Source organism: Artemia franciscana, chromosome 10, assembly GCF_032884065.1.
Source record: "Artemia franciscana chromosome 10, ASM3288406v1, whole genome shotgun sequence".
In the NCBI taxonomy this organism is placed as follows: domain Eukaryota; kingdom Metazoa; phylum Arthropoda; class Branchiopoda; order Anostraca; family Artemiidae; genus Artemia; species Artemia franciscana.
In genome coordinates this window covers 25953423-25967363 of record NC_088872.1, presented here as the reverse complement: position 1 = coordinate 25967363, position 13941 = coordinate 25953423, and the positions used below count along the sequence as shown (strand labels likewise).

Here is a 13941-nt window from a genome sequence, read left to right as displayed (position 1 = left end):
TTGAAAAACTTATTTTGTGGAAACATTTTTTAGTAAATTGTCAGTAATGAACGGAAATATATGGGGAGAAAAATATATCCTTTAGATCTTTTTTTTAATGATGAGACTGATGCCTATCAAAATTTGTGAAGGGCGGGACAAATTTTATCCTTGAAAATTTAAAAAAGATCATTTTCAAAATTTTTGCTGGTGTCCCAGTAATTACACTGTACTTTAGGGTTATTTTTCCATTTTTTAGATGGGAATCTGAAAAAATCACACAAAAGTTTTCTTCCGTGTATCAGGGTGTTTGGGGTATACATTTTCGGAGGGGTACACTGAATGTCATTTTATGTCTGAGATTCCTCTCACAAACTGTAGTTTGGTCTCCTAGTACTGCTTATTAAAACTGAAAACCATAGAAAAAGAGTAAAGGGTGATACTGCTTATATGTGCAACCTTTCAGCTATGCTGAACAAGTGGATATCTCAAAATTTTGATTGAACGGTTTTGAAAGAAAAGGGACGTTTGAGTGAGGCTGGTTGCCCTCCAATTATTTTGGTCACATAAAAATGAACACTATAAACTTTAATTTCCGTTCAAGTGAGCCCTCTCCTGATGTTTTATGACTATTGGTCCGGTACGGTCATCCCTGAGAAAAACCACATCCGTGATCTTTATTCTGGTAAAAAAAATAAAAATTTTACATTTTTGCAGATAAGAGCTTGAAACCTCTATAGAATAGGAATTGATTCGTGCTTATTAGGTATTTCAATTGCAAACAAGAGAATTTGGTGAATTAATTGAGTATCGGTTCGATATTAGAAGTAAAAAGTAAAACTATGAAACAATTCCCAGAGGATGTAGCCCACCCCCTTACTCTCTACCGACTTCAGTCATCAATCTTTTATCGATTTAACCTATCTAGTTATATTACAAATCTTATCATGAAACGTACCAAATCCAATTTTCTTTTTATAACTTCTGTTTTTCATTCTGAAAATTATATTTAATGTGTAGCTATTTTCTTTTTTTCAATAACTCCATTTCTAATCCATTTGCTGATGTAGAGTGTCTATTCATATCCAGTCCGCTTTCAAAGGTTTTAAGAGAAAAAAAAAAATCTAATTTGGAAGTGATAGATTTTTGAGAATAAAAACTTAAACATAAAGAAAAAAATTGACCTGAGAAAAGCTTATGAAATAGGAAATATAGAACTGATTTGAAATTTTGCAGTTAACTAGGTTCGCTTGTGATCTTGATGATAACGCTCTGAGGCATCTTATATAGTGCGAAATCGGAAGCTTCGAAGGCGGTATATTTGCATAAATACTAATTTGACACATATTTGGAGGTGTAATGGACCACTTATTTTCTGTTTTTTTTTTCTATTAGCTAGCTTCCTGTGTGATTTGTTTGATCGAATAATGAATCTATGGGCTATAACGTGAAAAATCACCAGATTTAGAAAAACCTAGAAATACCATAAAAATCCAAGAGATTTTAAAATCCAAAAATCCCTAAATGAGAAAACCTTCCCTTAACAGACCTCGAAAATCCCTATTATAGGGGGGAAATCCCTAGAATGGAAACACTGGACACAATGCTATCAATTTCAAGAAAGAGACCATATTGTGTTTCGATGCTTCAAACCTTGAACTATGTTTTGAAATAGATGGCGCTGATGCATCCACTGTTGGGACCATTACATTATGTTCCCATTTGAAAAAATTCAAATGTAAAATTCAATTATGAAAAAATTTAATGCACTATGTTTGCTAGAATATTTTTCACCACAACTAATGAGATTTCAATATATTATTCTTATTTATAATAGATGTGTTATTCTACATAAGTTATAACTCTTGCTCTAATACTCCTCCCAACGGCTTATTTCTTCGGATACACTATAAAATTATGGAAAACCTCAAAATAACTCGGGGTTTTACTAGTCAAGTAAACTTTTTTTGTGTGTATTTTACGTGGTATGTAATTACTAATTAAATGGGGCTCGGAAAATGGAATTTGAAGTTGGCTGCTCTCCAAATCAGGATCTGAAATTACAAATTATTGACTTTCCCCTCTATGCATAGCATGTTCAAATTTACAAGTTTAAATTCTATCATGCAATTCAGTTTTTTCCCAAAACAAAAAAAAATCTTGAAAAAAATTCGTTCCCTCTTTTGAGAGGGTAATTATTTGACATTATGTGTAAACTGTTAAAAATTTGTTTCATATTAATCATCATTTTAGGTCAAATGCTTGTCAATTGGCTGTTGAGTGAATTGGATGAAGTAAATTATCAGACATTCTCTTGTTCAACTGAAAGTTCGACAGCCCATTATTAGTTTCTACGCTATGCTTTTGCAGGCTGGGGTTATAAGACCTGTTGAGGATGGTAACATCAACTTGGTGAATATGGACTTCGAGGTATGGAGCTTACTGGTTTCTCATGACCCCCAAATATCTAGTATCTAAAGGTAGCTTGGTTTAATTTTACGTTAATTGCAAAAATAACGAAATATTATAATTGCATTTAATGTGAAAACTTTTTTTCTGTTTTTTAATTCATATTTTTTTAATTTACAGTGGAACAAGAAATTGAAATAAACCCAAAGAGGAATAGAAAATTGGGCATGGGGTCAGCTATAACCTGTTTTCAGCGGTTGAAAAAATATCGACAAAATGGCGCCCTTAATAAACTAGCAATTACAATGCAAAATAGGCTCTTCAAAACTGCACAATGCCGCTAGACTTTGGCCGCCGAATATTAAAACCGATTTATTTGTAGACAAAAGATAAAGCAGTTCGGGACAATGTATATAATAACCCGTTTTTCTATTTCTAGAAAAAGATCTAAAAACATGAAGAATAAAATAATTGATTATGAGAACGCTGATAACTGAGGTCCAGGTTTTTCATTAGATCTTAATCATCACGTGTTGTAATTTTGTCAAAATACTTGGGGAGGGCGGGGGATAAAGTTGGAGCCAATTTTTCCAAATCCAGTGAAAATGACAGTGAAAAAATAAAAATGAGTCATAAAGTACCATAAAGGCAAAGATATACCAAAGAAAACTGACCTATTTCTCTGGATGCTTGAATTATACAGACATATCTTTGTTATTACAAGATTTTTAGTAGAAAATAAATTTTCAGCTGGGAGTGGGGGTAAACTGGGATCTGGAGGAGGCAGTTGCCCCCCCCCCTGGTCCATAGCAAATTACGCCCTTGTTAAACATGTAATATCTCTTGAAACATTATTTTGCATAATTATTGATTCTAAACTCAATACGTAAAACATTAGTGTTGCATACTTATTCATTCTAAACTCAATTCTAAACTCAAACGGGATAAGTGTAGTGGGACAAGTAGCTAACGTGGTTAAGTCATCAGGATATCAGTGTCATCTTCTATTGGGTGACACTTGACATTTTTCCAAGCTTTGGAATAACTCAATAAAGGCAAGGATATACTAAAGGAAACTGACTTGTTTCTGTGGATGCATGAATTATGCAGGCTTATTTTAGTTATTACTAGATTATTAGTAGAAAGTAAATTTCAGCCGGGAGGATGGGGCAAACTAGGGATGGAAGAGGCAGTTGCCCTCTCCCCCTGGCCCATAGTAAATTACGCCCCTGTTAAACATGTAATATCTTTTGAAACATTATTCAGATAATTTTCACTATCACACGAAATTTTGACTTAATAAATTTCTTACTTGGAATTGACTTTTCTTCCTCGATATTGACTCAAAAGAGAATCTGTAAAAGAGAAATATCAAATTTTAGTCGCGAACTTAAGCACTATTGCTTGTTTTTTTAAATAATTAAAAAATTACTTTCTTGAAATCAGATTTTCTTCCTTCATGCTGACTTAAAAGAAAACCTGAAAAGAGAAATTGCAAATATTAGTCATAAGCTAAAGCACAATAGTTTTTTCTTTACATGATTGTAAATTGCTAACGTAAAATTGAATTTTCTTCCTCCGTGTTCTCTCAAAAAAAAAGTGAAAAAGAGAAATATTGAATATTAAACCTAAGCTAAACGAAATTTTTTTTTTAAATCTCACCGCGTTTCTACCGCCTCATTTTGTTCTATTTAAAGTCTTAGCATTTTATTGAAAACAATAAGGCTTAAGAAAGCTGGAGATGGTGGTTTAAGAAGGCTTCTATATACAGCGCTTTATTGATGATTATCCAGCATTATGGAACTATCCCAGCTCTGGTTGTTATCAAAAGTAACTTCCTTAGAAACCCAGAATGCTAAAGTCTTTCCTATCTGGAAAACACTTTTTAGGTTTTTTGTGAAATATGTCTTATTTTAGTTCAAAGAAATGTTGCAAGTTAAGGCTTGAGATTTAGCTTAAAATGACATAGTTAGCTAAGATTCAGACTAATTATTTCATTTTGCTAAAGGTTTTAACAGTAAAGTTTTGAATAAGTGCAAAGAGGACCTTCAGATGAAAATTTTCAAACTTCAAGATTGGAACCTGGATTTAAAAAAAAGGATAGGATAGGTCAGCGGTCTGACGTTCAGTCCGACATATTTAAATCATAAATTATTTGCTCTCTTTTGTGGAATAAGAAGATTTAAACCTAAGATTAAAAAAATGTGTTTACTAAGTAGCAATTGCTAAAAGATAGTCTGACGTACCACGTTACACCCGGACTTGCCTATTATATTCCTCTGTAAGAGGAGGGATAATATGATAAAACACTAATGGGGATTGAGTTAAAATTTTAGGCATCTGGAAATGGGTATAAAACATGGTGCTGTAAGTATAAAGAAAGCATGAACTACTTTAAATTTCATAGATTAGATAGATTTTTTTTTCTTATTCTTAAGTTGTTTGATATTCAGATCGTATGCTCACGAAACAAAAACATGCATTCTCTTATTTTATCTTATATTCTCTTATTTATTTAATAAAAAAAAATGCAGATGTCAGACAAAACTGAAAAGGAATATGGGCGTAATTTTTAATAGCATTTTACTTAGAAGGCAAAACAGCCCCCATTGAAGAGGATATTTTGTACAAAGGATTTAAGCTGTCTAACAAAATGTCCAAAATGGAACACTACAAGTAAATTCTATTGCAAGCGGAATGCAAAATGCTATCAATGGCAAGAAAGACACCGCATTGTTATTTTATGCTTCAAATCTTGAAAAAAATTATCTTTGTTTTAAAATAGATGGCGCTCTTATATTTGCCATGGTCTAACTTGTCTTAAAAGGGAAACATGTAACATGTTGGCTTCAAAATAGAAACTAAATGAAACAAGTTTATTTTTCACCACAACTATTGATTTTGAATAGATATATTATTTTATGAATCGATGCGAATAGCGTTTCTTTGTATGAATCGTTGTATTTTTTTTTATTAATTATTTGTTTCTAATTTTCAGTTCTCAGTAAAAAACAATAAAAAAAACGAAATAAGGGGGAAACACTCCCTAAAAGCCACAGAATGTCACACCATCACATTCAGCGTATCAGAGAACCCCTACCGTAGAAGTTTCAAGCTCCTATCTACAAAAATGTGGAACTTCGTATTTTTGCCAGAAGATCTATCACGGGTGCGTGTTTATTTGTTTGTTTTTTCTTTTTGCTTTTTCTCAGGGGTGTTCTATCGACCCAGTGGTCTTTGCATGTCGTGAGAGGTTTCATTATAACGAAAATTAAAAGTTCTAGTGCCCTTTTTAATTGACCGAAGAATATGGGGGCACCTAGACCCCCTCCCACTTTCATTTTTTCCCAAAGTCGACAGATTAAAATTTATAGTTATCCATTTTGTTCAAAATAGTCGAAAAATATGATAACTATGTTTTTGGGGATGACTTACTCCCCCATAGTCCCCGGGGGAGGGGCAGAAAATTAAAAACTTTGACCAGTGTTTAAATACAGTAATGGTAATTGGGAAGTGCACAGACGTTTTCAGGGGCATTATTTTAGTTTTGGAGGTTGAGGGGAATTGGCTACGTGGGAGGATTTTCATTGGGGAAGAGAAATCCATGAAGGGGGCGCAGGGTTTTCTAGCATTATTTAAAAAAACAAGAGCTAAAGGCTCATATGGCACTTGTAACGAGGCAAGAAGAGCTAAGAGCCAAGAGCTCATATGGTATGAGCGCTAACAAAATTCCAAGAACCAATTGATTGATTTAAAAGGAAAATCAGAGGCTTAATGCCGGTCGGGATTTAAAATAAGAGCTCTGAGTCACGATGTCCTTCTAAATATCAAAATTCATTAAGATCCGATCACCCACTCGTAAGTTATAAATACCTCATTTTTTCTAATTTTTCCTCTCCCATTAGCCGCCCAGATGGTTGAATCTGGGAAAACCACCTTATAAAGTCAATTTGTGCTGCTCCCTGACACGCCTACCAATTTTCAGCGTGTTAGCACGTCCAGAAGCACCTAACTCGCCAAAGCACTGACCCCTCCCCCCAACTCCTCCACTCTAAGCGTTTTCCAAGATTTCCGATTTCCCCCTCCAACTCCCCCCAATGACAACAGATCTGGTCGGGATTTAAAATTAGAGCTCTGAGACATGAATTCCTTCTAAATATCAAATTTTATTAAGATCCGGTCACTCGTTCTTAAGTTAAAAATACCTCAATTTTTCTAATTCTTCCAAATTAGCACCCTCCAGCTACTCCAAAGAGAACGGATCCGTTCCAATTATGTCAACGTATCTAGGGTTTTTGCTTATTCTTCCCATCAAGTTTCATCCCGATCTCTCCACTATAAGCATTTACCAAGATTTATAAGCATTTACCAAAGAGAGCGAATCCGGTCCGGTTATGTCAGTCACGTATCTTAGACTCGTTTTTATTCTTCCCATCCAGTTTCATCCTGATCTCTCCGCTTCAAGTATTTTCTAAGATTTCCGGTACCCCCAACTACCCCGAAGAGAGCGGATCCGTTCCGGTTATGTCAATCATGTATCTAGGACTTGTGCTTATTTTTCCCACTAAGTTTCATCCTGATCCCTCCACTTTGACTGTTTTCAAAGATTTTAGGTTTTCTTCTCCCAACTCCCCCCCCCCCCAGTGTCACCTTATCCGATCAGGATTTAAAATAAGAGCTCTGAGATACGATATCCTTCCAAACATCAAATTTCATTAATATCCGATCAACCGTTCGTAAGTTAAAAATACTTCATTTTTCTATTTTTTCCGAATTAACCGACCCCCCACTCCCCTCCAGATGGTCAAATCGGGAAAATGACTATATCTAATTTAATCTGGTCCGGTCCCTAATACGCCTGCCAAATTTCATCGTCCTAGCTTACCTGGAAGTGCCCTAAAGTAGCAAAACCGGGACCGACAGACAGACCGACAGAATTTGCGATTGCTATGTGTCACTTGGCAAGTGACAAGTAATACTAAGTGCCATAAAACAATGAAAAAATACAGACGAAAAAGTTTTTTAAACTGAAAGTAAAGAGCAGTATTAAAGCTTAAAATGAACAGAAATTATTACGCATATAAGGGGTTCGTCCCCTCCTAAATACCTCGCTCTTTACCCTAAAGCATTTTTAGTAATTTCAACTATTTATTCTACGGCCTTTATGATTCAGGGGTCATTCTTAAAGAATTGGGTCAAAATTTAAGCTTTAGTATAAACAGCGAGGTATTAACAAGGGGCCAAGCCCCATCATATACGTAATAAAATATAAGAATATAGTAGTTCGTTACGTAATTTAATTCGTAAGTTACGTATATTTTTTACTAAAAAACGTTCGTAAAAAATTAGAAAGTTCTACTTATTCACTTCCTTGTCATCTCCCTCACGGAAATCATTTTATTTCAGGTGACGTGTAGTGTTTCTTTGCGAGTTATCAACTGTTCCCAATAGAAACGAAGTTCAATATACTCTATTACCGTTAACCACTCATATCTCAAAAGTGCGTATTTATCCCTCTAGGTGCCATATTACATGCCTGCAGTACTTTTACATTCTCTTAAAAACAGAGTTTACTGAATTTCTCCCAAACAATTTTATAATTGCTTGCTTGAATTTGAAGTTTGTTCCTCCACGTCAACCCAAAAGGGAACCTGAAAAAGAGAAAGATCAATTATTACTAGTAAGCTATAGCACAGTTGTTTTTTCTTTAAATAATTTAAATTACTTACTTGAATTTGAAGTTTGTTCTTCATGTCGACTCAAAAGGGAACCTGAAAAAGAGAAAGATCAATAATTACTAGTAAGCTATATCACAGTTGTTTTTTCTTTAAATAATTTAAATTACTTGAATTTGAAGTTTGTTCTTCATGTCGACTCAAAAGGGAACCTGAAAAAGAGAAAGATCAATTATTGCTAGTAAGCTATATCTCAGTTGTTTTTTCTTTAAATAATTTAAATTACTTACTTGAATTTGAAGTTTGTTCCACTACATCGACCCAAAAGGGAACCTGTAAAAGAGAAAGATCAATTATTACTAGTAAGCTATATCTCAGTTGTTTTTTCTTTAAATAATTTAAATTACTTACTTGAATTTGAAGTTTGTTCTTCATGTCGACTCAAAAGGGAACCTGAAAAAGAGAAAGATCAATGATTACTAGTAAGCTATAGGACAGTTGTTTTTTCTTTAAATAATTTACAAACTGCTTGCTTGAATTTGAAGTTTGTTCCTCCACGTCGACCCAAAAGGGAACCTGTAAAAGAGAAAGATCAATTATTACTAGTAAGCTATAGCACAGTTGTTTTTTCTTTAAATAATTTAAATTACTTAATTGAATTTGAAGTTTGTTCTTCATGTCGACTCAAAAGGGAACCTGAAAAAGAGAAAGATCAATTATTATTAGTAAGCTATAGGACAGTTGTTTTTTCTTTAAATAATTTACAAATTGCTTGCTTGAATTTGAAGTTTGTTCCTCCACGTCGACCCAAAAGGGAACCTGAAAAAGAGAAAGATCAATTATTATTAGTAAGCTATAGGACAGTTGTTTTTTCTTTAAATAATTTACAAATTGCTTGCTTGAATTTGAAGTTTGTTCCTCCACGTCGACCCAAAAGGGAACCTGAAAAAGAGAAAGATCAATTATTACTAGTAAGCTATAAGACAGTTGTTTTTTCTTTAAATAATTTACAAATTGCTTGCTTGAATTTGAAGTTTGTTCCTCCACGTCGACCCAAAAGGGAACCTGAAAAAGAGAAAGATCAATTATTACTAGTAAGCTATAAGACAGTTGTTGTTTCTTTAAATAATTTACAAATTGGTTGCTTGAATTTGAAGTTTGTTCCTCCACTTCGACCCAAAAGGGAACCTGAAAAAGAGAAAGATCAATTATTACTAGTAAGCTATAGGACAGTTGTTTTTTCTTTAAATAATTTAAATTACTTACTTGAATTTGAAGTTTGTTCTTCATGTCGACTCAAAAGGGAACCTGAAAAAGAGAAAGATCAATTATTACTAGTAAGTTATAGCATGGTTGTTTTTTCTTTAAATAATTTAAATTACTTACTTGAATTTGAAGTTTGTTCTTCATGTCGACTCAAAAGGGAACCTGAAAAAGAGAAAGATCAATTATTACTAGTAAGCTATAGGACAGTTGTTTTTTCTTTAAATAATTTAAATTACTCACTTGAATTTGCAGTTTGTTCTTCATGTCGACTCAAAAGGGAACCTGAGAAAGAGAAAGATCAATTATTACTAGTAAGCTATAGGACAGTTGTTTTTTCTTTAAATAATTTAAATTACTTACTTGAATTTGAAGTTTATTCTTCATGATGACTCAAAAGGGAACCTGAGAAAGAGAAAGATCAATTATTACTAGTAAGCTATAGGACAGTTGTTTTTTCTTTAAATAATTTAAATTACTTACTTGAATTTGAAGTTTATTCTTCATGTCGACCCAAAAGGGAACCTGAAAAAGAGAAAGATCAATTATTACTAGTAAGCTATAGGACAGTTGTTTTTTCTTTAAATAATTTAAATTACTTACTTGAATTTGAAGTTTGTTCTTCATGTCGACTCAAAAGGGAACCTGAAAAAGAGAAAGATCAATTATTACTAGTAAGCTATAGCACAGTTGTTTTTTCTTTAAATAATTTACAAATTGCTTGCTTGAATTTGAAGTTTGTTCCTCCACGTCGACCCAAAAGGGAACCTGAAAAAGAGAAAGATCAATTATTACTAGTAAGCTATAGCACAGTTGTTTTTTCTTTAAATAATTTACAAATTGCTTGCTTGAATTTGAAGTTTGTTCCTCCACGTCGACCCAAAAGGGAACCTGAAAAAGAGAAAGATCAATTATTACTAGTAAGCTATAAGACAGTTGTTGTTTCTTTAAATAATTTACAAATTGGTTGCTTGAATTTGAAGTTTGCTCCTCCACGTCGACCCAAAAGGGAACCTGAAAAAGAGAAAGATCAATTATTACTAGTAAGCTATAGGACAGTTGTTTTTTCTTTAAATAATTTAAATTACTTACTTGAATTAGAAGTTTGTTCTTCATGTCGACTCAAAAGGGAACCTGAAAAAGAGAAAGATCAATTATTACTAGAAAGCTATAGCACAGTTGTTTTTTCTTTAAATAATTTAAATAACTTACTTGAATTTGAAGTTTGTTCTTCATTTCGACTCAAAAGGGAACCTGAAAAAGAGAAAGATCAATAATTACAAGTAAGCTATAGGACAGTACTTTTTTCTTCAAATAATTTACAAATTGCTTCCTTGAATTGGAAGTTTGTTCCTCCACTTCGACTCAAAAGGGAAACTGAAAAAGAGAAAGATCAATTATTACTAGTAAGCTATAGCACAGTTGTTTTTTCTTTAAATAATTTAAATTACTTACTTGAATTTGAAGTTTGTTCTTCATGTCGACTCAAAAGGGAACCTGAAAAAGAGAAAGATCAATTATTACTAGTAAGCTATAGGACAGTTGTTTTTTCTTTAAATAATTTAAATTACTTACTTGAATTTGAAGTTTGTTCTTCATTTCGACTCAAAAGGGAACCTGAAAAAGAGAAAGATCAATAATTACAAGTAAGCTATAGGACAGTACTGTTTTCTTCAAATAATTTACAAATTGCTTGCTTGAATTGGAAGTTTGTTCCTCCACGTCGACTCAAAAGGGGACCTGTAAAAGAGAAAGATCAATTATTACTAGTAAGCTATAGCACAGTTGTTTTTTCTTTAAATAATTTAAATTACTTACTTGAATTTGAATTTTGTTCTTCATGTCGTCTCAAAAGGGAACCTGAAAAAGAGAAAGATCAATTATTACTAGTAAGCTATAGCACGGTTGTTTTTTCTTTAAATAATTTAAATTACTTACATGAATTTGAAGTTTGTTCTTCATGTCGACTCAAAAGGGAACCTGAAAAAGAGAAAGATCAATTATTACTAGTAAGCTATAGGACAGTTGTTTTTTCTTTAAATAATTTACAAATTGCTTGCTTGAATTTGAAGTTTGTTCCTCCACGTCGACTCAAAAGGGGACCTGAAAAAGAGAAAGATTAATTATTACTAGTAAGCTATAGGGCAGCTGTTTTTTCTTTAATATTACTAGTAAGCTATAGGACAGTTGTTTTTTCTTTAAATAATTTACAAATTGCTTGCTTGAATTTGATGTTTGTTCCTCCACGTCGACCCAAAAGGGAACCTGAAAAAGAGAAAGATCAATTATTACTAGTAAGCTATAGGGCAGCTGTTTTTTCTTTAATATTACTAGTAAGCTATAGGGCAGTTGTTTTTTCTTTAAATAATTTACAAATTGCTTGCTTGAATTTGAAGTTTGTTCCTCCACGTCGACCCAAAAAGGGACCTGAAAAAGAGAAAGATCAATTATTACTAGTAAGCTATAGCACAGTTGTTTTTTCTTTAAATAATTTAAATTACTTACTTGAGTTTGAAGTTTGTTCTTCATGTCGTCTCAAAAGGGAACCTGAAAAAGAGAAAGATCAATTATTACTAGTAAGCTATAGGACAGTTGTTTTTTCTTTAAATAATTTACAAATTGCTTACTTGAATTTAAAGTTTGTTCTTCATGTCGACTCAAAAGGGAACCTGAAAAAGAGAAAGATCAATTATTACTAGTAAGCTATAGGACAGTTGTTTTTTCTTTAAATAATTTACAAATTGCTTGCTTGAATTTGAAGTTTGTTCCTCCACGTCGACTCAAAAGGGGACCTGAAAAAGAGAAAGATCAATTATTACTAGTAAGCTATAGGACAGTTGTTTTTTCTTTAAATAATTTACAAATTGCTTACTTGAATTTAAAGTTTGTTCCTCCACGTCGACTCAAAAGGGGACCTGAAAAAGAGAAATATCAATTATTACTAGTAAGCTATAGGACAGTTGTTTTTTCTTTAAATAATTTACAAATTGCTTGCTTGAATTTGAAGTTTGTTCCTCCACGTCGACCCAAAAGGGAACCTGTAAAAGAGAAAGATCAATTATTACTAGTAAGCTATAGCACAGTTGTTTTTTCTTTAAATAATTTAAATTACTTACTTGAATTTGAAGTTTGTTCTTCATGTCGACTCAAAAGGGAACCTGAAAAAGAGAAAGATCAATTATTACTAGTAAGCTATAGGACAGTTGTTTTTTCTTTAAATAATTTAAATTACTTACTTGAATTTGAAGTTTGTTCTTCATGTCGACTCAAAAGGGAACTCTTAAAAGAGAAAGATCAATTATTACTAGTAAGCTATAGCACAGTTGTTTTTTCTTTAAATAATTTAAATTACTTACTTGAATTTGAAGTTCGTTCTTCATGTCGACTCAAAAGGGATCTTGAAAAAGAGAAAGATCAATTATTACTAGTAAGCTATAGGACAGTTGTTTTTTTTTTAAATAATTTGAATTACTTACTTGAATTTGAAGTTTGTTCCTCCACGTCGACCCAAAAGGGAACCTGAAAAAGAGGAAGATCAATTATTACTAGTAAGCTATATCACAGTTGTTTTTTCTTTAAATAATTTACAAATTATTTTACTTTAATTTTCTTTTGTTTTTTACTTTGTTTTTTCTTTAAATAATTTACAAATTGCTTGCTTGAATTTGAAGTTTGTTCCTCCACGTCGACCCAAAAGGGAACCTGAAAAAGAGAAAGATCAATTACTACTAGTAAGCTATAGGACAGTTGTTTTTTCTTTAAATAATTTGCAAATTGCTTGCTTGAATTTGAAGTTTTTTTCTCCGCGTCGACCCAAAAGGGAACCTGTAAAAGAGAAAGATCAATTATTGCTAGTAAGCTATAGCACAGTTGTTTTTTCTTTAAATAATTTAAATTACTTACTTGAATTTGAAGTTTGTTCTTCATGTCGACTCAAAAGGGAACCTCAAAAAGAGAAAGATCAATTATTACTAGTAAGCTATAAGACAGTTGTTTTTTCTTTAAATAATTTACAAATTGCTTGCTTGAATTTGAAGTTTTTTTCTCCGCGTCGACCCAAAAGGGAACCTGTAAAAGAGAAAGATCAATTATTGCTAGTAAGCTATAGGACAGTTGTTTTTTCTTTAAATAATTTACAAATTGCTTGCTTGAATTTGAAGTTTTTTTCTCCGCGTCGACCCAAAAGGGAACCTGTAAAAAAGAAAGATCAATTATTGCTAGTAAGCTATAGCACAGTTGTTTTTTCTTTAAATAATTTAAATTACTTACTTGAATTTGAAGTTTGTTCTTCATGTCGACTCAAAAGGGAACCTGAAAAAGAGAAAGATCAATTATTACTAGTAAGCTATAGCACAGTTGTTTTTTCTTTAAATAATTTACAAATTGCTTGCTTGAATTTGAAGTTTTTTTCTCCGCGTCGACCCAAAAGGGAACCTGTAAAAGAGAAAGATCAATTATTGCTAGTAAGCTATAGGACAGTTGTTTTTTCTTTAAATAATTTACAAATTGCTTGCTCGAATTTGAAGTTTTTTTCTCCGCGTCGACCCAAAAGGGAACCTGAAAAAGAGAAAGATCAATTATTACTAGTAAGCTATAGGACAGTTGTTTTTTCTTT

General features: G+C 32.4%; 2 protein-coding genes across 14 annotated transcripts in view; one reads left to right on the top strand and one right to left on the bottom strand.

Moving 5' to 3' along the window:
- Window positions 1-13941, bottom strand: part of LOC136031983 (transmembrane GTPase Marf-like) — a 503142-nt gene that overhangs the window by 200033 nt on the left and 289168 nt on the right. The gene's annotated exons all lie outside the window — the stretch shown is intronic.
- Window positions 1-13941, top strand: part of LOC136031979 (acyl-coenzyme A oxidase 1-like) — a 168548-nt gene that overhangs the window by 50105 nt on the left and 104502 nt on the right. For 6 of the 13 annotated variants that reach the window (XM_065712018.1, XM_065712016.1, XM_065712014.1 and 3 more), the window contains 2 exons: window positions 2350-2409; window positions 5387-5557. The exons of 1 other annotated variant lie outside the window; for it this stretch is intronic. In XM_065712018.1, coding sequence (XP_065568090.1) covers window positions 2350-2409; window positions 5387-5557 — 231 coding nt within the window. Of the gene's footprint in view, window positions 1-2232; window positions 2460-5386; window positions 5558-13941 lie in introns of those variants that run through there. 6 more of the 13 variants (XM_065712022.1, XM_065712025.1, XM_065712020.1 and 3 more) reach the window with 4 other exon arrangements.